General features: G+C 36.9%; 1 protein-coding gene across 1 annotated transcript; it reads right to left on the reverse strand.

Moving 5' to 3' along the window:
- Positions 1 to 476: 476 nt before the first annotated feature.
- On the reverse strand, positions 477 to 22,871 carry LOC145954857 (uncharacterized). Its single transcript, XM_083069544.1, has 3 exons — positions 22,311 to 22,871; positions 10,586 to 15,174; positions 477 to 537 (listed from the first exon to the last, which is right to left on the reverse strand). Exons 2-3 carry the CDS (start codon positions 12,052 to 12,054, stop codon positions 477 to 479), a joined length of 1,530 nt encoding a protein of 509 aa, XP_082925670.1. The 5' UTR covers positions 12,055 to 15,174; positions 22,311 to 22,871.
- Positions 22,872 to 23,780: the final 909 nt, after the last annotated feature.

Below are 23,780 nucleotides of genomic sequence, written 5' to 3' on the forward strand. Positions count from 1 at the left end.
GACCATTATCATGAGGGGCCTAGAATAAACCTAGGAATGGTGCTAGATTGGATTGACAAATCAAAAAGTAATCAATATGTATACAAATGAAATAATTGCTCTAATGTTCCAGCACTAAAACTCAACTTGACCGAATGCAATCAAAGAACTTAAACTCCTTTTTGGCTTTTGACTTTGTGTATATATATATATATTTTTTTTACTATGAATATTTTCTTGTATTTTCTTTTTGTTCTCTTTTTGTATTGTTTTAGGAGATGCCTTTTGCTTTTTTGAAATTCAATTTAAAGGTCTCAGCCATGTGGCTAACCTAGGTACCGGATTTGTTTTCCTTTTTGAAATTTGAATGGAAAATGTAATGTAAATGACTTTCACATGTCATGCAAGTAAGTCATGTTTTTCTTGTGTAAACAAAGCCACTCCATGTGCCATGGTTCAACTCACTATTTTCAAATTTTGAATTCAAATTTTTCAAATCAAATTCCAGCAACTATTACCACAAGAAATGGATATCCGAATTTCAAAAATATAGACAACCTAATGACATAAAGGAAACTTATCTCTAATGAGAATTACTAATGATCTAATAGTAATTCATGAACTCAATGATTCAAATTCAAAAGCACCAAAGCACATTTACTATTCGGTCAAAACAAAAATTCAACAAGCACACATTAGGAATTATGAGACAAGTAAGAACTACACATGACTTCTATTGACAATTTGAATGGATTCAAAAACTAAATGACTCAAACTCATGCATATGACCGATTCAAAACTCAAAATGAAGAAGACTCAACAAATCAAGAAACACACTTAAGATGGAAACCTAACGTATTTTATAGCTCAAGATTCATACAGATCAAATATTCGTACAAAAATATATGAATCATTTTTCAAGCAAAGAGAAACTAGATCTATCATAAGATGAAGAAATTTAGATCTAGGAAGAAACTCTACTCATGAACATATAAAACGAATTATGTAGGATCAAAGAAAAACATTCACCAAAAGATTAAGGACTTATCTCTTGATGAAACCAATGCTCTAGATACCACTTGATAAAGCTTCAAGTACACTTAGCTTCATGACCATTCGGACAATCTCTTCTCTTCACAAATCCTTGAGGAGATTCAAGGATGGAGCAAGAAGGAAGAACCAATGTTGACTTCAAGAATTCACTAAATTTCTGGTTGGAACTTGGATGACCCAAGGCTCCAAAGAGGAAATCTCAAGGAGTCAATTGGAGAAAGAGTTCTCCTTAGAAGACTTTCGGAGGGAGATTGATTTTCAAAGAAAATGAATCTCATATATGACAAAAAGTGAACTTTACACGGATCAAAAGAGATTTATAGGCTTTAGGAAGTGTGCTTGAGAAGCTACTAGACCATGAGTTAATATTGAACCATGGTATGGTTTAATATTAATCCTTGGCGCCAAAAGAATTCAAATTTGAAATTAAAATTTGAATTCTTCCTTACTTCATGGCACCAAATCCGGAGCCACATGTGAAGTTTACATGTTCATGTAATTTAAGTCAAATTTAGAGTGGATTAGAGTCACACCATGTGCACCTCCTCACATGACCAGCCACATGGTCCAAATCCAACCTAAATGTGCTTCAAATTACATGAAACTCAAACTCACATGTAACGAATAAAAATTGGCCTAAATACATGGCCAAAAATTAACCCTAACCTAAATGACCCAAAATACAAGGTCCAAGAAAAGTACAAGCCCATTGGGCCCAAACCTACCCTACATGGGCTTTAGAGTATAGCCTAAAGGATGGACTCCTTCCACCAAGGGGATGATCAAAACGTTCAATGGTGAATAGGAGCTCCGTGCCAAGGCCAAGATGGTGACCTTAGAGGGTGAACGTTCCTTCAAGGGTGAGGCTAAGTAATGGTGGGCGTGAAAGGTGGAGTCTTGGGCGAATGGGAGAAAGGTTGGGAGGATGGTGTTTTTAGGTGTTCTAGTTGGCTCTCTTCACCAAGTGGAGATGAAGGCCACTCAAGAGAACCCTAAACTCACTCTAGGGAGGAGATAGGAGAGGTAGGCCGTGTAGACCTAGTGACTAAGGAGAGGATTTGAGGCAAAAATGCTCACTCAAATTCATATATTCAAAAGTATTTACATGGTGCATGGATTTGGGTATTTATAGGGGAGGGAGCATTTAGGGTTGCATTTGGGGAGTGCATGGCCAAAAATGCTAGGCCAAATGCACTTCAAATGCAAGGCCAAGGATGGAATCTATGGGTTTGGCTAGGCTACAACTAGGTGCATGATAGGACCATGCAACCTAGGTGCCTTCCACTTGGGCCTAAGCCTTGCCAAGTCCAAAAATAACTCCAATGTTCACCAAAAAAATACTTCTAGGCCTTAAATAAATACCTTAGTCCAAAACACTAAAATCCTATAATCTAAGGCACCCCATAATACAATGGTAAAATGGGAAATACAAATGAAAATCAATCCTATGACTAAAATACCCCAAAATACAAGGGTAAAATGGGAAATACAAGTAAAATAAATCCTGTCTAAGATACCCAAAATACAAGGGTAAAAATGGGAAAATTAAAGACAAGGGCAAAATAGGCTTAAAAGATAAATTCTATGCTAATAAGGCTTAGGAGATTGGTCAATATCCTTTAACCACAAGAAGCATGTCTCTAGGGGTGTTAGCTCCCCTATCTTCTTCTAATCTCCTAGCCATGGACCTATTGATGGGTCCCACATGAAGCTCCAAGGATGATCCTCCATCATTCCCTCCTTCTTGAGAAGGATTTGATCTCAAATCTTTAAGCTCATCCATTCCATTGGTCCCTTCAAAAGATGTGAGACCACAATTAGGGAAATAAACTACTAAAACTAACTTAAGAAATCCTTAAGTACATGATTTAGATGAATGAAAGTGTTAAGGCATTGGAAAGCTAAAAGGCATCACCATCCAAGCACACAAGCAAATTTCAAAAAAAAAAATTTGTGACCTAATGCAATTCATTCATCAAATCATCTATCTTAGGGATTGGGTGCCTAAGCTTTATTTAATGATGGCTTTTAAAAATGGTGTTCATCCTCTATTGCCATCTTTCTTTGGCACCAAAAGAATGAGGATGGGACAATGGTTAAGGTTCTCTTGAACCTAGCCCTTCTTTCTCTCCAAAGGGAGAAATTTTTCTTTTCTTTTCTTTTTGTTTTTGTTTTTTATTTTCTCCTCTTCATCTTTCTTGGCTTTCAATTTGAGTTGGTCCTCATTCACTTGTAAAGGTGATAGAGGGCACCACACAAATTTCTAGTCACGTAGCTGTATAGTGTTGTCCTTATCGGAAAAAGTGATGTACTTTTTCTGACACATGCATGTTTTTACTTTTGCGTGTTTTTCTTCTTCTTCGTTTCTTCAATTTGATCACGCGTTTACGTTGAGAGCATTTGAGTGAGCGTAGACGATGCCTTGGTTTGTCTTTTGAGACTTGATTCTTTAATTGCTTGCGTGGCAGTCTTCGTATGCGTTTGTTGGTCTTATGCATCTCAATCTTGACCTTTGTCTTAGCATGTGAGTTTAATGCTTTGAATTTTCTTTTGATCTGGTCAACAGTGTGAATGGATAGACTTCATTTTTGTCTGAAGTGTCTTTCAGTCTGTGTTATCCTTCTCTTATGTCTTGTTGACTTGCTTCTGTTCTTTGTCTCATGCTTTGTCTAATTCCTTATGTTGCACTAGAAGTTGTTCTTGACACATTTTCATCTGATATTGAACTCATAGTCGTTTGGTGCACATGTTGTACTTTGTCTTATTCAATTTGATTCGTCTGGTTCTCATGATGTGCCTTGCCTTAACTGTTCTTTTATCAGAGTTGACCATCTGGTTTCATCTGATGTTTGTCGCCACCGGCCCGAAACGGGCTTTCGGCATTCGCGAAGGATGGTTGGACTCGTTATTTGTTTTTAAAAAATGTGGATTGCTAGAATGACTTATTCTCAAACTGAGACCTCGTCAAACGAGCAATTTTATTAAAAGGCTCACTAATCCATATTAATCCCAAGCGGGACCCTCCATGGATTAGTGGTTTTCATAAAAGGAGGGTTCGTGGAGTCGCCACCAATGTTTTACTCAAAACATTGGAAAAAGGGATAAGGCAATTGATTTAGAAATCAACTTTGGCCACTACAACCAGAGTTGGGTAAGGGAGTCGGTTACGCGTGGGGAAGGTGTTAGCACCCCACGGCGCCCCTTTCGGGTTCCCTATGACAGATTATTTTTAAAAGAACAGTATAAAATTACTAAATTACCCCTATTTATTCTAAGCAATTATAAATTGACTATCTACATGGTGACAGTTTAAGTATGCACACAGAAAGCAGTAAAAGGAAGGATTGAAGGGAAACCTCTTGAAGCGTGCTTTTATATATCGCAAAGAACTGGGAAGCGTTTTGGCGTTCCCTCGCTCTACAAGCCCGCTCCTCGCTCTCCTAGAACAAAATTTTGACTAAGGGAATCAAAAAGATTTCCCCTCGACTAGGTTCGATCCTCAAGCAAAATGGCTCGGGGCTCAAGAACTTCGTCGGATCAACTCTCCGAGTGATTTCTAGGGCAGAACACTGCTCAAAAACCCCAGAATACTCAAGGAGAGGGTTGAAACTATCTGAAAAAGTGTCGAATGACGTCCAATTGACGTCATATTTATAGGGAATAGGCGCAGTACGGCCTACAGGGCCAATACGGCCGTATTGAAATTTTTGAACTTCAATACGGTCGTATTGGAGTTCAATACGGTCGTATTGAAAGTCAGAAATTTCAATACGCCCGTATTGAGTTCGCAGCGGTCGTATTGAAGTGTCAATACGGTTGTACTGACTTCAGTACGGCCGTATTGAAGCTTCAATACAGCCGTATTAAGTTCAGTACGGCCGTATTGGGCTTTTTCCCTCCACTTCCTTATTTTTAGCTATTCTAAGACCTCTAGACCTACAGAGAACCCTCCTAGGGCCTTCGAGGAGTCCTTCTGGCTGATTATCCTTCAGTCTTCGAGAGTCTTCAAGCTTTATTTCCGACCCGGACAATTTTAGGGGTCTACAGCTGCCCCCCCTTTACTTAGTCGGACGGCCTTTTGGTGTATCGGCTGACAAGTAAAGGAGTTGACCCAATTGTCCGGGTATTGCGCCGACCTTCTGACTTGTAGCGTCTTCCGGTGGAAAAATGTTGAGTAGCCTCTCCAGGTGGGTGCATACCTCGGCGCTTCTGACATCCTCGGTAGCTGAGTTTACCTTCTCCAAGGTCGACTTCACTCGACGCCCGAGCCGGAAGTTGGACATCAACGCGCCTCTGATGACGCTGATGGTTGAGTACCGCCTCTCCAGGCTTAGCTTCACTCTTTGTTCGAGCCGGAAGCTAAGTATCCTTGTGACGACGGTGAGCAGCGTGAGTTTTGCCTCTCCAGGCCTTGCTTTGCTTGTTGCCCAAGCTGGAAGCTGTAAGTACCGTCTCTCCAGGCTTAACTTCACTCTTTGTTCGAGCCGGAAGCTAAGTACCCTTGTGACAACGGTAAGCAGTGTGAGTTTTGCCTCTCCAGGCCTTGCTTTGCTTGTTGCCCAAGCTGGAAGCTGTAAGTACCGTCTCTCCAGGCTTAGCTTCACTCTTTGTTTGAGCCGGAAGCTAAGTACCTTTGTGACAACGGTAAGCGCTGAGTACCCCTTTTCCAGAGATAGCTTCGCTCATTGCCCGAGCCGGAAGCTGCATACCTCCGTGTTTGTGACGACGGGGTAGCGTGAATATCTCCTTTCCAGGGATTTGGTGATGATTTTGTCTCCACAGTCCACGATGCTGCTTCGACGGTTGTTTTTTTTTTGATTTTGTGCCACTAGGGGCTGGATAACGCAGGGATCCGTCTAGGGGATGTGCAGTTACTCATAGGTTCTTGTGTCCCAACTTTCCATTGCGTAGTTGGTGCCCACTGGGGAATTTCTGATTCCTTTGGGGTGCAGACACAAAGATGCTCTTTCTGATGTGAGCGGTGCCTTATGATCGGCTGATGTCCTTTCGACGTTGGTGGAGTATCCCGGTTATCCTTGTTCGGGTGTCTCTTTTGGTTTTCTGATTTTGCTGCCTCTGTGTAGGCTGTTATCCACTGGGGGATTTTGTCGTTGATTTTGATTAGCCTCTTCTGTTAGGCGTATCAGCTTGACGTTCAATGATTGGCTGAGAGCCAGATTCCACTTGGGGAATGATTATTGATTTTTTTATGATTTTTCCTTTTGAAGGAGTGCCTCTTATGTAGGCGACTGAGGAATTGGAGTTCAGTGTTCGGCTGAGTGCCAGATTCCGCTTGGGGAATACTTATTGATATTTTTGATTTTTCTCTTTTTGCAGGGATGCCTCTGAGTAGGCGATTGGGGAATGAGGGATCTTATGTATCCCAGAGTATTATTTAGGAAGCCTCTGCAGGCTTAGCCTCACTCAACACTTGAGTTGGAGAGCTATCTTCCACTGAGGAAGTGTTAAGTCCTTTGACTTGTATATACTGTTTGGATGATCGCACTTCCATTGGGGATTGCGTCGATTTTGCTTTGATAGCCCTCGCTGGGGATTTTTCCGTGAGCTTGAGCTGAGGTTCCCTCTGGGGAGTATTATTTCTGCGAGCCTCTCCAGGCTCATTTATTCTGAGAGAGTATTATTTCTGCAAGCCTCTCCAGGCTTTAGTTATGATGAAAGAGTATTATTTCGGCGAGCCTCTCCAGGCTCAATTATTTTGCAGGAGTATTATTTAGGCAAGCCTCTCCAGGCTCAATTATTTTGCGGGAGTATTATTTCGGCAAGCCTCTCCAGGCTCAATTATTTTGTACGAGGCGATTGATTTTCTAAATCTTTTGCCTTTTTTTTTGTCGTTTTTGGCTTTTTCTGTATTTTTGCCTTTTTTGTCATTTTTTGGCTTTTTCTGTATTTTTGCCTTTTCTGTTGTTTTTCGGCTTTTTCTGTACAGAAATGTCTCAGTTATTCTGAGAGAGTATTATTTCGGCGAGCCTCTCCAGGCTCAATTATTTTCTGAGAGTATTCTTTCGGCAAGCCTCTCCAGGCTCAGTTATTCTGAGAGTATTCTTTCGGCAAGCCTCTCCAGGCTCAGTTATTCTGAGAGTATTCTTTCGGCAAGCCTCTCCAGGCTCAGTTATTCTGAGAGTATTCTTTCGGCAAGCCTCTCCAGGCTCAGTTATTCTGTATGACGCTGTTGATTTTCTGAATCTTTGCATTTTGTTTGCTGCTGTCATACACAAGCAATTTTTCTATTTTTTCTATTTTATGCAATTGCCTCATGATGAGGTCTTTGAATGTGCAATTAATTGTGCGCGATGCACAAAATGCAAGTTTAATTATTTTATTTTTGGAAAAAATGAATGGCTTCCCCTATCCTCTTCTTCTTGGAGGAATTTTGTCATTGATGTGAGGGAGGATTTCTGTTATTGCCAATACGGCCGTTATTCATTTCAGTATGCCCGTATTGAATTGAAAATTTGTTCATAACCCTAATTTTGGTACGGGCATACTGAACACGATACGGGCGTATTGTTTTTCTGAAGTTTATATATATATATTTTTTGTTTTTTTCAATAAACAGAGAATAAGCGATCTTCCATTACACCTATCATCTGTATGCATGTATGCAGTATGATGCACCTAATTCTATTTGATTCATTTTTCAAAAGAATTAACCGATGCGTTTTTCTGTTTGGATTTTGTCATTCCTCCAGACGGACTGTGCTCTGCCGATTTCTGTTACCGAGGAATGATGCGTATTTTGATTTTGGTGTCATCAACCAAATGATTCTTCCCTTTCTTTAGAGATGTGTCAACCCTCCTATTGACCACTATATCTCCATGTTTCCACTAGATTATTCAAAAATCGTTGGGACAAGAGAGAAAAGAAGGAAAGGATATATCTTCAAAAGTTTGTGTTTTAGAGGGGATTATTTTATTTTTGAAAAATTGTTTTTGTAAGCATGGATGGCCAAGGTAGGCTTATTGTGTTTAGGTTTGTTTGTTTAAACACTTATGAGGTTAAGCACATCTTTGTTATTAATGATTGTGCTTTGACAACTTGGATAGCTTTTCTTGAGCCCCTTTGTTGAATTCAATTGATGGTACCATCATGGATTTATTCTGTTTTTTTGATCGTCCTTATTTTTGCCTAAAACACCCATTTGTGGTGTCTTAGCGGGCTTTTGTTTTTATTCATTATTTTGTAACCCTAATTTTTGCCTAGGTCACCCTTTTGTGGGATTCCTAGCGGGTCTTTTGGTCTTATTTTGTAACCCTAACTTTTGCCTAGGTCACCCTTTTGTGGGATTCCTAGCGGGTCTTTTGCTCTTTAGGATTTCTTTATCCATGATGGCACTTATTGAGGCCAAGAAAAGGTGCTCCAAGTTGACACACACACTTCCACATAAAAATGATGTGGGTTTATTATTATTAAGATGATTTTAACCTCATTCATGTTTATTCAAACAGGGTTAAAATAATGTGGTCTAGAATTTTATTGCAAGCGAGAAAAGAAGCAATAAAGAATTAATGAAGAATGATTTTATTATAATCATAATGGAAACATGTGCCCTATCGAGGCTCGGGGGTCGGGCTGTCCCCGAGGAGTGATCTCTAATAGTCACTGAGTCTATACATCCCTATCGGAAGGAGAATGACACTTGATGACAACAGCTGGCCTTGACGTTTGTGAACCAGCCTTCCTAAAGATCTGGCTTAAAGAACGTCGAGAAGGATCTTGGTTCCTCTTCGTCCTTTGATCTTTGTTAGGGTTGTATCTTAACCCTTGTTTCCACGGATTGTCTTTGATAATGGGTAGCTCCGGGATTCCTTGGGAGTCCTTGCCTAATTCTTGTCTTGGCAAGTATCCGTTCTTTGTGAGCGTATGAGCTACCTTCCTCATTTCTCGGGGAAACGTTTCAACATTGGCGATTTCCAATGCTTGGAAGGCGGTTTCTAAAGCTTCCTCTGCTGCATCCACATAAAGTATGTTGGATGGCTTGCTGATGAGTATGTCATCTTTAGCTTGTTCGGTCACCAGTTTGTCACCCACTATGAACTTGACTTTCTGGTGGAGCGTAGAAGGAATAGCTTTCGCATCATGAATCCAAGGTCGGCCGAGGAGACAGCTGTATGCGGGAGTAATGTCCATCACTTGGAATTCGACATTAAAGATAGTGGGTCCAATTTGGATTGGAAGATTGATTTCTCCCACTACTTCTCTTGTAGAACCGTCGAAAGCTCGAACGATCATGTTGCTCGGGCGCGTTTGGGCTCCCTTGATTGCCAATTGCTTGAGCGTTCTTTTTGACATCACTTTCAAGGAAGATCCATTATCTACCAAGACTTTAATGATGTGATACTCCTTGCACTTTATAGAGATGTGCAAGGGCTTGTTGTGGTTTGACCCCTCGGCGGGGATTTCTTCATCAATGAAGGTGAGGTGATCATTAGCCGTGATGTGACTAACAATCCCCTCAAACTTGTCTTGGGAGATAGTGTGCGACACGTATGCCTCGTTCAAGACTTTCAACAGAGCTTGCCGATGCGGTTCGGAGCATAGGATCAACGACAACAGAGTAATCTTTGCTGGCGTCTTATGAAGTTGATCCATGATGGAATACTCGCTCTGTCGGATATATTTTAACAGCTTGTCTGTCTCCTCCTCGGATTCCTTATTTTCCTCGGTTTTTTCCTCTTTTTCTTTCCCTTTATTCTTGGGAGTTTTGTCATGAAGATCTTCGGGAGTGTAGATCCTGCCACTCCTAGTCATGCCCCCAAGTCCAGCGATGTTGGAGATATCGCTGTCGGCAGAAGAGTGGATGTCGTATATCCACGGCACAGCCTTATTTGATTTGTAAGGGAAAGGCCTTGGAACTGTGATCCTTAATGGTGTCGGACCTTCCCCTTTATTCGTCTTGATTACCAACAACGGAGTTGATGTGCGCTCGCTTGGCGCGGTTGTTGGCTTACACTTGATAACGAACGGCGTGCGATCCATTCTTTGAACATACGCATCGATTATTTCTTTCTTTTTATTAATGTTTATTAATGATTTATTGGGAGAGATAAATGCAAATGAATGACTATGAAATGCAAAGGCAATTGAGAGATTTCATAAATCACAACACTTGATTTCATTGATCATAGAAAGTGTACAACTTATCATACAATGCTTTGAAGCAATTTTTTACAATATAAGAAAAGCCGATAAAAACCCACAGGCGGGTTCATTTTTCTTCTCCATTCGTCTTCGGCTTCCTCCACATGGCGTGCTATTGCTTCAACTTGCAAATGGACGGCTTGGCTCATATCATCACTACTTTTCTGAGCATCCTTCGCCTTTTGAGTGTAATAGTTGATCATGGCCTGCAACTCGTTAAGCTCGTCTTCGGCTCGATCTTTCTCTTCTCGGAGTCTAGCTATTTGTGCTAGTCCCTCCCTTTCCTTTTTGCGGAAATCGGAAAGGTTTGCGGTTTGTTGTTGAGCGACTTCCCGCCATTTTTGTGCGTCGGATCGAGTTAAGAGCAGATCTTCTTGCATGTTCTTGATCAACTGTGCCTGCCTTGCATGTTCGGCTTCCAAGTGTGCTATCTTTGCGTTGACTTCTTGGAGTTGACTACTCGGTTCAACTTTTGGCATTTTGGATACCTGAGTAGTCTCCTCATTGAGGTTAGCACACTCATCCTTGAGCCGCTCTATCTCGTGGTCTTTCTTCTTGCATTGCCTTTGAAGACCATCAATAGTAAAACTGGATTCTTCATTTTTCTCTTCAAGAACTCTCATTTGAGCTCCCATAATTTCCAGCTTTTTGGTCAAGGCGTCGACTTGTTCTTGCAATGCCTTCCTTGTTGCTGCGGTTGCGCAAGAGGTGGATGGTTGAGACACCCCTCTCTCGTTCCTCCATATCTCGTAGTCGGTGGAGGCGGATACCCGAGGCTTTCCAAGCTCTCGATCTCCCTCATAGATTGGTTTCTCCCACGCTCTAATGACAGCGTGCATGTCCCTCTGATGTTCGGAATCAAAGGAGAAACACAACCCTCCAAGCTCCTCTTTGGTAGGAACAATTTGAGTCCTCATGAGTTGCCTCATAGCCAATCTAGGTGAATAAGCTATGCAACCTCTGAGACCCATTAATGGTATGCTTGGATAACTGTCGCATCTCGTCAATACATGGCTCGGATGGAACCAAGGGCAAACCCATGTGAAGTGATTAATGCTCCACTGTTCCATCTCTTCCTTCCATTCGGAAGCATATCGGCGGCGTACGGGGATCTTGGAGAAACTCCTCAATGGGTCGGGCAAGGTCCCCATATGACTAGAGGCATGGAAGTGCGTAATGCCCCATACATACAGCAAGGAGGTGCAACATCGGATGATTTTTCCTTGCTTCTGTTGTGATAGGTGAACAGACAGCAAGGTGTCGGCAAGAATGGCAGGCACGGGACTCTTCATGTGCGCGTCCCAAGCGAAAAAAGCGTCCATTGCAGCATGGTCCACTGTGTTAGCGTAAAAGGGGAAAAGGATCATCCCAAATACAGCTAACGCTAGAGTCTTGTTGAAAGCTAACCAATCTCCCTCACCAGCCAAGGAAGAAAGGTGGTCTTCAATCATAGCAAGCTTCCAACCTTTAATATTGTCGTTCCCCACTAAGGCAGCTGATCGTGATGGTAATTTGACCTGAGTGGCAACTCTCTCCACGGCCACATGGTTATCATGAAAGATATAGACCCCAGCTGATTTGGGCCATCGTAGCATGAGCTCGTACTCCTCGAGAGTAGGAACTAGGTCAAACTGGGGGAACTCGAAACAGTGCAGCTCGAGACTCCAAAAATGGACCAAGGCTCTCAGAAAGGCTGGATCCACACAGATCTTCATCAAGTCGAGAACTCGTCCATAGGATTTCTCAAATTCCAAACGAGCCTCTCGTGGCATCAAGGTACAGAGGTGATCCAACCTCTCGGCACGGTACAATAAGAAGTCCACTTTCTTCAACTGCCCATGCACCTCCCTAGATCTCTCCATAATCTACAATACAATGCATGATATGAGATGATGAAGATGAATATGCATGCATAGTGTTTATTTGAACTAAGCATTATCATGTTTTCGGGATTTTCCTAATATGATGCATGATATTGCTTGGTTTGGGATAAATATATATTTTTCTTTTGAATATTTTGTATATTTTTGTATTTTTTGGGTGAAAAGGGAAACTACCTATATGAATGCAAATGAAGGTAGATGTTAACACCATGTACTAGAAGATCTTTATTTCTATTTATTATTTTTATCTAAATAGAATAGGGATGTTGTTTGTTTAACAAATGCAAATGTATGCTCATACAATGTCACATAGTCAATGCACAAACAATTCACTCATCCACGAACAGTCACGAGCAAATTACGAGGTAGGGGTCTCCTGCAGAAAAGTGCATATTCAAGGAGGATCTAACTGTTCTCACTTGGTCAAAGGCCCCCAAGGTGCCCCCATTATAGGGACCCAATTCCTCTTGTCGTAGGTCGATGGAAAGCTCCAACGCACCGTCGGACTCAAGTTCATGGTTATCACCTTGAGTGATGTTTTCCGACAACGGTCTCATAGGCTCCTATAAACCCATCAACCGGCCGTACTAACATCCACTCCCTATGGATTACCACTCATGCCCCCGGGTATAGAGGGAACTGTTGTGTGCAAAGGTTTGTGTGCAATTTTATTTCAAACAATTGCGGAAAATTAAACATACAACAGTTATTAAAGCCAAATAGATAAACATGTTATCATACAAGTGAGGGGTAATAAAGTAATTTTAACTATTATTTGTTAAAAATAATCTGTCACTAAATGGGACTGACTCTCGAGGCTTCCCCAGTGAAGTCGCCATCTGTCGCCACCGGCCCGAAACGGGCTTTCGGCATTCGCGAAGGATGGTTGGACTCGTTATTTGTTTTTAAAAAATGTGGATTGCTAGAATGACTTATTCTCAAACTGAGACCTCGTCAAACGAGCAATTTTATTAAAAGGCTCACTAATCCATATTAATCCCAAGCGGGACCCTCCATGGATTAGTGGTTTTCATAAAAGGAGGGTTCGTGGAGTCGCCACCAATGTTTTACTCAAAACATTGGAAAAAGGGATAAGGCAATTGATTTAGAAATCAACTTTGGCCACTACAACCAGAGTTGGGTAAGGGAGTCGGTTACGCGTGGGGAAGGTGTTAGCACCCCACGGCGCCCCTTTCGGGTTCCCTATGACAGATTATTTTTAAAAGAACAGTATAAAATTACTAAATTACCCCTATTTATTCTAAGCAATTATAAATTGACTATCTACATGGTGACAGTTTAAGTATGCACACAGAAAGCAGTAAAAGGAAGGATTGAAGGGAAACCTCTTGAAGCGTGCTTTTATATATCGCAAAGAACTGGGAAGCGTTTTGGCGTTCCCTCGCTCTACAAGCCCGCTCCTCGCTCTCCTAGAACAAAATTTTGACTAAGGGAATCAAAAAGATTTCCCCTCGACTAGGTTCGATCCTCAAGCAAAATGGCTCGGGGCTCAAGAACTTCGTCGGATCAACTCTCCGAGTGATTTCTAGGGCAGAACACTGCTCAAAAACCCCAGAATACTCAAGGAGAGGGTTGAAACTATCTGAAAAAGTGTCGAATGACGTCCAATTGACGTCATATTTATAGGGAATAGGCGCAGTACGGCCTACAGGGCCAATACGGCCGTATTGAAATTTTTGAACTTCAATACGGTCGTATTGGAGTTCAATACGGTCGTATTGAAAGTCAGAAATTTCAATACGCCCGTATTGAGTTCGCAGCGGTCGTATTGAAGTGTCAATACGGTTGTACTGACTTCAGTACGGCCGTATTGAAGCTTCAATACGGCCGTATTAAGTTCAGTACGGCCGTATTGGGCTTTTTCCCTCCACTTCCTTATTTTTAGCTATTCTAAGACCTCTAGACCTACAGAGAACCCTCCTAGGGCCTTCGAGGAGTCCTTCTGGCTGATTATCCTTCAGTCTTCGAGAGTCTTCAAGCTTTATTTCCGACCCGGACAATTTTAGGGGTCTACAATGTTTAACACAACTTTTCTTGTTCTAGGTTTAGTCATGTTTTGGCTTTTCTTCTGATACTTCAATGTCTCTTACTTGTAGTAGGCCTCATCTAGTGTTTGTTGAATGTTCTTCCATCCGTGATCAGACCTAATCTTGATGTTTGACTAGCCATCATTTGATTCTCTTATTTAGTTTGTACAGGCTTCGTAGATCTTGCATTTAATGCATTTAATTTTGCATTAAATGTTTGCTCGGTGATTTTGGCTTACATGAAATTTTTTGTACGTTTGTATACTTCTATGTCTAGGTTCAATCATGACCTAGACATCTTTGTACTTTCCTGGCATTGTAGCTGCAGAGGCGTTACCTTTCTCTAAAAAGTATATGTACTTGCTCTGACACATGCAGCTTTGACTTGTGGATAAACGCTAGTCCATTTTTCTTTTCTGTCTTCTTCTATTTTGATGACTTCATGTGTTCTTCTAAGAGTGTGGATGCTAGGTAGTTCTTCTCATTGTGACTTTAGACGTAATCCAGCATTCTTAGTTTTTGTCTGTGTATTTGAATCTCCGTCTGGTCATTTATGCAAGCTCTTGACTCCGTCTAGGATGCTTTGATTTAGGTTTGTCCATCGTCAGTTGTTTTGTATCATCTAAGGCTTCATTATTTTCTTTCTTGTGCCGGACTTGATTTCGTTTGATCTCCTCATCTGATATCTTGTTAGCTTTTACTCTTTATATCGGTTGCTCGTGCTTTGTTCTTTATTTTGCATTGTATATGTGTTGGGAAGGAGGCATTGTATTTGCTGTACTGCAAGGTTTGTAGTTTGTGGGTAACTTTATCTGGTGTATTTCCTTCTTTTGATCAACATCACCTTCATCCGACGTGTAGCTTATTTTGTGACGATTCTGGTGTAGAAGATGGTACATGCATATTCTCTATTCAATAAAAGTCACTAGATATTACAAACCATTTTTATAACAACTTAGTAAAATAAAACCCCCCATCCTATGCTCTGGATTTTTGCATCTGACCTTCTAATTGCACATCCAATTTTTCTGCATTATGAGATCTCCAATATCTAGGTTTAAAAATATTTATGGGGTTAGACATTTAATTTCATTCATTTCTCACACAAGCAAATCATACAAGTGCATAATAAGTTCATACAATTATCAATACACACAACAAATTGACAAGATTTTTCATTAATAATAATCCAAATAATGCAATATGCTTATGAGAATGAGATGCAGATTTTGACTTAAAATATACTTTTAAAAAATCGTTTTGACTCAATACTCCACGGAGATTTTCCCTTTTGAGTGTTTAGTGAAGCTAGAGCTTAACATCACTCTGTCCAGTGATTCGACTATGCCCCACTAAACGCGAACAAGTAGACAGTAGTCAGAGCGTCAGTGCACCCGCAAGCTACCACGACACAGAATCAATAAATATTGGCCATCTATGGGATTGCATAATAAGTTCATACAATTATCAATACACACAACAAATTGACAATGTTTTTCATTAATAATAATCCAAATAATGCAATATGCTTATGAGAATGAGATGCAGATTTTGACTTAAAATATACTTTTAAAAATCGTTTTCACTCAATACTCCATGGAGATTTTCCCTTTTGACTTAAAATATGCTTTTGAGTGTTGAGTGTCTAGTGATTCGGCTATGCCTCACTAAACGCGAACAAGTAGACAGTAGTCAGAGTGTCAGTGCACCCGGTAGGCTACCACGGCACAGAATCAATAAATACTAGCCATCTATTATGGGATTGCCCATGCCCAAACACTCCCTAGACCAAAGGTCTATCCCCTAGACCAGAGGTCCCGTCTTACCCATTCTACTCAAACCCCGTTTACTATCTTCTGACATTGGTAGCATAAAACAAATACCTCAGTCAAACTTTCACAACTATATCAAGCTCTCTCTCACTTTGTCCTTTTCTTTATCCATCTCGTACTGCCAACTGTCCTTGACAGTACCCACTATCACAATGAATCTCTCGCCACCAATGTCTCAGATAGAAAACATAAAGAAAAGAATTCACATAAAAAGTATCATTTCAAAATTACAAAACTCGTTCTTTTTCTATCAAATATCCTTGGTACAAAATTCATTTCTTAAATATTTATTTTTGAAATTCTTTTCTTTTTCCCCCAAAAATCTTTTGACTCAAAAATGACATTATGCAATATGCAATATGCATCACTATTAATCTATCACTTCAAAAATTATTCTCAATCAGACTCTTCAAATTTAATTCAAACAATTTCAATAGAAATATTCAATCATAAACAATCAACTACTTCAAGATTCAACCTTAAAACATCAAATTTATCAAAAAGTACAATCAAAAACCATATCAACTAACCTAAGGTTCCATGCATCAAAACTTATAAGTAAAGATCAATACTTATTCTACAACTGTATAGGCATGAATAAAATTAAACATCTAACCTATACCTATTTCTCCAAGCTTGCTAGTTTTTTCGCAATTTTCTTGATTTCTTCTTCTCCTACTTCTTTTTCTTTCTCTTATCATCTTCCTTTCTTCCCCTTTTCTTGAAATTCTAGTTGTTTACTCCTTATTTTACTCCTTGGTTGTGGAAAAGATAGAGTATTTTTTGGTGTTTCTTTGGCATTGATTTATGTCTAGTTGTTAAGGGTTGTTGGTGAGCATTTTGGTGTGTGGTTTCTCCTATTTATACTAGTCTCCACCTCCATTCTCCAATCTTCTAGATTTATAGATATTTCTTGATATTTCTTAAGATATTTTAATAACATAGTGATTAGGTGTCCATTTTGTAGATATTTATAGGACTTTCTAGAATTTCCTTGAATTATTTAAGTATCTTAATGATTAAGTTTCCAATTTATTTAATAATTTGGTGATGAGATGTTCACTTTCTAGAATTTTGTAGAGTTATTTAGTTATCTTAATGATTAAGTTTTCAATTCATTTTAATCACATGGTGATTATGTGTCCCTCTTTTTTGTAGAAATGTATAGAACATCCTAGAATATTGTAGAATTATTTAAATATTTTAATGGTTAAGCATCTAATCCATTCTAGATTTCTATTATGTAGAATTTTATAAAACTTTCTTGAGTTATTTGAATATCTTAATAGTTAAGCTTCCAACCCATTTAATTATTTGGTAATTAGATATCTACTTTGGAGAGTTTTGTAGAACTTTCTAGAATATTGTAGAATTATTAAAATATCTTACAAATTAATTATAATTTTGAGGTACTAATATCATCATTAGAATCTTGACCATTAAAAATACAAACTTTTGTCTCTTGACCATCTCTTAATTATGTTAATTAATATTAAATAAATAAATTAGGATTTGCTTATGTGTCATAATTTAATTGGTTGAGACTTGTATTTTAATTTTACCTAACTATACATTTTTATTGATAATTCTAAGCATACTATATCGATGATAAAATTATTATATCCTTTTGAACATTTTTCTACAATTTTCTAGCTTAAGGTTTTAGTAGAATAGTTTTTTCTTGTTAAATCTTTAGAGAATTTCTATAAATTTTAATTTAGAGATTTTCTCTCTTAACTGTATTTATTCTTAATCTACACTCAATAAATTATTATTTAAGTTATAGATTACTTAAATTTTCTTAAATTGAGTTTCTCATATTTTCCAGCATGCTCTCAACACTATCCGAGAAACAGTCAAATTAGATAATAAAATACATGTTATTGAATTTAGAAAATCTGGTTAAATAATGCTACATAAATTTCATTCACATTAACTTACGTAGTATTTAATATATATAATAATTTGCAGAAACACATAGATAAATATTTACAAAATTTAGGATGTTACAATTCTTCCCCACTAAATAAATTTCATCCTCGAAATTTCTATCGTCATCTATATAAACAGGTGAGGGTACTCTACTTTCATTTTCTCTTCTAACTCCCATGTAGCATCGCCTCTTATATCATCCCAGATAACCTTAACCAATGAAATATCTTTTCCTCTTAGGTGCTTGGTCCTCCCATCCTCAATCTTAACAGGGCTTGGTTCATATGTTAGGTTTTCCTTTACCTGCACTTGTTCAAGTTCCATGATATGTGAAGGATCTGAGATATATTGTCTTAACTGTGACACATGAAAAACATCATGGAGGGTAGAGAGGAATGGTGGTAAGGTTATCTGGTAGGCAACATTTCTAATACGACGCAAAGTTTGATAGGGTCCAATATATTTACGGGTAAGTTTCTTAGTTTTTATAGACCTGTCAGCTCTAGTAACAAGTGTGACTTTCAAAAATACATGATCCCTTTTCTGAAATTCTAAAGGTTTTCTCCTTTTATCAACATAACTTTTCTACCGAGTTTATGCGAATTTTCATTTTCTCCTAAATTATTCTTACCTTATTTGTGGTTTGTTGGCTCACATCTGGCCTTATAAATTATCACCATCCTAACACCAAACTAAAGGTGTTCTACATTTACATCCATGGAATGTTTCATCAGGATCTTAAACCCATACTACAATGATAACATTATTATATGTAATTTCTACTAAAGGTAAATTTTCTTCCCATGCAACTAAATTTTTCTTCTAATACTATAGCTCTCCAAAGATCTTTGAATGATTGAATAGTTCTTTTTATTTGTCCATTCATTTAAGGTTGATAGGTTGAACTATTGTGTAATTTACTTCCTAGAGCTTTATAGAATTCCCTCCAAAATTTGGATACAAACCTAGGATCCTTATTTGATACAACAGTAGTAGGTATTTCATGTAACATCACAATTTCTTTTATGTAAAAGTGTGCTGATCTTTCTAGGTAATGCCTAATATATACCATTATACAATGTGCAATCTCAGTTAATTTATCCATAATTTCCCAAATAGAGTCACAACTCCTAGAGGTTTTAGATAAACCTACTACAAAATCCATAAATACAATATCTTACTTCCATATTAGGATCTTCAATGGTTGCAACATGTTAGATGGTTTCTTATGCTCAATCTTAGATTTCTAACATATTAATCAATGTGCTAGATATTCTACAACGCCCCCTCTTCATTCCAAAACCTCTCTTTCAAGTCTGTATGGACTTTAATAGGCCTTAGATAAATAATTTACTTATATGTCTTACCTCCAAAAATAAATCTTTTAATTCAATATTATTAGGGATACAAATTCTATTACTAGATCGTATGATATTTTTCATTTCTAAATTAAAATCTCCAACCTTATCTATTCCTATCAATATTTTCCTCCCTCGTATAAATTCACCCTTCTATTGTATATCCTTAATTTCCTCTAAGAACCCATTATTTATAGAATCATTCCTAATATCATTTTATTTTATCCTTTTCCCTAATAGTATACTAATTCAAGAATCCAAATATCAATTCTGTTTCTTTTATACCTTGGCCATTCCTCGATGAAATAATAATTGAAAATAATAATCCTTTATAAATTTCATCCACCTTCTTTGTCTCATATTCAACTCCTCCTGATCAAATTAACATTTTAACTATTACAGTCACAATCAAATTTAGATCCATAAATAATGTCTCCAAATCTTTATAGTGGCTAATTCTAAATCATGGGTATGATAACTTATCTCATGTGGCCTCAAATAATTGAACACATAAGCTACCATTTTCTTATTCTACATTGATACCCAACCTAACCCCTGATACTTCATAAGGTTAATTTGGATCCTATTTAATATAACACCTGAAAAACTAATCCCATTTCTTGACTCCAAATAAAAAGGTGATTTCCTAGTCAATTATGTTAAAGGTCTTGCTATACTTGAAAATCCTTCAATGGATCTTAAAGTATCCGATTAAACCTAGAAAACTTCTAATCTCAAGTACAATTTTAGGTTTCTCCACTTGCATACCAACTTCCACTTTTGAAGGATTTACACTTATTCTTTCCTTTGAATTATCATGTCCTAAAAATTTTACTTCCTCCAACCAAAATTCACAGTTAGACAATTTTTTTTATGATTGTTTATTCCTTGACACTTGCAAAACTATCCATATGTTCCACTATTTTGCCTTTATCCATGAAGTTACAACCTTTTTCATCTCATATCTAAGTCTTTTCTCAATTTATTTTTCTCCATCAAAGGTGAGGTGCAAATATCTAGATTATTTTTGCTAATGACTCAAATTTAGTAGCAAATTCCAAATTGTCATAAGCTTATTGAATTTCACCTCCTTTACATTTCTAACACTAGTGGTAAAATACTTCTCCATAAAGTTTAAATATATCCTAGGCAATGATTTCTCTCTTTCTCTCTAACATCCTCTAGGTAACATTCCACCAAACTTTAGTATCTCCTTAAAGCTAAAACCTAATATGATAAAATCTCCATTTATCAAGACACTCTATAGCTATGAATATATCATTCAATATCTAAATCCATTCTTCAGCTCTTTCAAATTCAAATTCTCCTATAACTTAAAGTAGATCATTTTTTTTAAAGTTGACTAATATGGTTCCATCCACTAGAATTTACTATTTGACTAAAACTTACACCAATTCTCATATAATTTGCGCCATGAACAATTTCTCTAAATCAATCTAGTAACACAATATCATGTCTAGGTGACCTTTCTACCTAGATTTACTATCTCCCCTTGGTTAAACTAATTGAATAACTAATACTACAATTTCCTAAGAATATAGTATCAAACGAATTAAACAAACTTTCAAACAAATTCAATCATTCTCAAACAATTTAAAACAATTCTACAAAGAACTTAAGAAGCTTATACCCTAATGGACCTACACTCACAAGCCCTAAAAATGCATAACCAGAGCTCTGATACCAACTAATGTAACCCCCTCTCTAGATTACATATGCTAATTATAACTAATTATTTCTGGTAAATAATATTTATATTATTATAATGTGTAGAAAAGATACTTAAACAAATGAATTAAATTTTATCTAATTAAATTTTTATTCAATAAAAGTCACTAGATATTACAAACCATTTTTATAACAACTTAGTAAAATAAAACCCCCCATCCTATGCTCTGGATTTTTGCATCTGACCTTCTAACTGCACATCCAATTTTTCTGCATTATGAGATCTCCAATATCTAGGTTTAAAAATATTTATGGGGTTAGACATTTAATTTCATTCATTTCTCACACAAGAAAATCATAGAAGTGCATAATAAGTTCATACAATTATCAATACACACAACAAATTGACAAGATTTTTCATTAATAATAATCCAAATAATGCAATATGCTTATGAGAATGAGATGCATATTTTGACTTAAAATATACTTTTAAAAAATCGTTTTGACTCAATACTCCATGGAGATTTTCCCTTTTGAGTCTTTAGTGAAGATAGAGCTTAACATCACTCTGTGCAGTGATTCGACTATGCCCCACTAAACGCGAACAAGTAGACAGTAGTCAGAGCGTCAGTGCACCCGCAAGCTACCACGACACAGAATCAATAAATACTGGCCATCTATGGGATTGCCCATGCCCAAACACTCCCTAGACCAAAGGTCTATCCCCCAGACTAGAGGTCCCGTCTTACCCATTCTACTCAAACCCCGTTTACTATCTTCTGACATTGGTAGCATAAAACAAATACCTCAGTCAGACTTTCACAACTATATCAAGCTCTCTCTCACTTTATCCTTTTCTTTATCCATCTTGTACTGCCAACTGTCGTTGACAGTACCCACTATCACAATGAATCTCTCGCCACCAATGTCTTAGATAGAAAAAATAAAGAAAAGAATTCACATAAAAAGTATCATTTCAAAATTACAAAACTCATTCTTTTTCTATCAAATATCCTTGGTACAAAATTCATTTCTTAAATATTTATTTTTTGAAATTCTTTTCTTTTCCCCCCAAAAATCTTTTGACTCAAAAATAACATTATGCAATATGCAATATGCATCACTATTAATCTATCACTTCAAAAATTATTCTCAATCAAACTCTTCAAATTTAATTCAAACAATTTCAATAGAAATATTCAATCATAAACAATCAACCACTTCAAGATTCAACCTTAAAACATCAAATTTATCAAAAAGTACAATCAAAAACCATATCAACTAACCTAAGGTTCCATGCATCAAAACTTAAGTAAAGATCAATACTTATTCTACAACTATATAGGCATGAATAAAATTAAACATCTAACCCATACCGATTTCTCCAAGCTTGCTAGTTTTTTCCTAATTTCCTTTATTTCTTCTTCTCCTACTTCTTTTTCTTCCTCTTATCTTCTTCCTTTCTTCCCCTTTTCTTGAAATTATAGTTATTTACTCCTTGTTTTACTCCTTGGTTGTGGAAAAGATAGAGTATTTTTGGGTGTTTCTTTGGCATTGATTTATGTCTAGTTGTTAAGGGTTGTTGGTGAGCTTTTTGGTGTGTGGTTTCTCCTATTTATACTAGTCTCCACCTCCATTCTCCAATCTTCTAGATTTATAGATATTTCTTGATATTTCTTAAGATATTTTAATAACATAGTGATTAGGTGTCCATTTTGTAGATATTTATAGGACTTTCTAGAATTTCCTTGAATTATTTAAGTATCTTAATGATTAAGTTTCCAATTTATTTAATAATTTGGTGATGAGATGTTCACTTTCTAGAATTTTGTAGAGTTATTTAGTTATCTTAATGATTAAGTTTTCAATTCATTTTAATCACATGGTGATTATGTGTCCCTCTTTTTTGTAGAAATTTATAGAACATCCTAGAATTTTGTAGAATTATTTAAATATCTTAATGGTTAAGCATCTAATCCATTATAGATTTCTATTATGTAGAATTTTATAAAACTTTCTTGAGTTATTTGAATATCTTAATAGTTAAGCTTCCAACCCATTTAATTATTTGGTAATTAGATATCTACTTTGGAGAGTTTTGTAGAACTTTCTAGAATATTGTAGAATTATTAAAATATCTTACAAATTAATTATAATTTTGAGGTACTAATATCATCATTAGAATCTTGACCATTAAAAATACAAACTTTTGTCTCTTGACCATCTCTTAATTATGTTAATTAATATTAAATAAATAAATTAGAATTTGCTTTTGTGTCATAATTTAATTGGTTGAGACTTGTATTTTAATTTCACCTAACTATACATTTTTTATTAATAGATCTAAGCATACTATATCGATGATAAAATTATTATATCCTTTTGAACATTTTTCCACAATTTTCTAGCTTAAGGTTTTAGCAGAATAATTTTTTCTTGTTAAATCTTTAGAGAATTTCTATAAATTTTAATTTAGAGATTTTCTCTCTTAACTGTATTTATTCTTAATCTACACTCAATAAATTATTGTTTAAGTTATAGATTACTTAAATTTTTTTGAATTGAGTTTATCATATTTTACAGCATGCTCTCAACACTGTCCGAGAAACAGTCAAATTAGATAATAAAATACATGTTATTGAATTTAGAAAATCTGGTTAAATAATGCTGGATAAATTTCATTCACATTAACTTACGTAGTATTTAATATATATAATAATTTGTAGAAATACATAGATAAATATTTACAAAATTTAGGATGTTACCGAATTGCTTCGTCTGACTTAACATAGTAAACGTTTCTAAACAGCAAGTAAACTAAGTGTGTCCCTAGTGGAAGCCTAAGT

This window comes from Cajanus cajan, chromosome 2, assembly GCF_000230855.2.
Source record: "Cajanus cajan strain Asha chromosome 2, NIPB_CcT2T_4, whole genome shotgun sequence".
Lineage (NCBI taxonomy): Eukaryota > Viridiplantae > Streptophyta > Magnoliopsida > Fabales > Fabaceae > Cajanus > Cajanus cajan.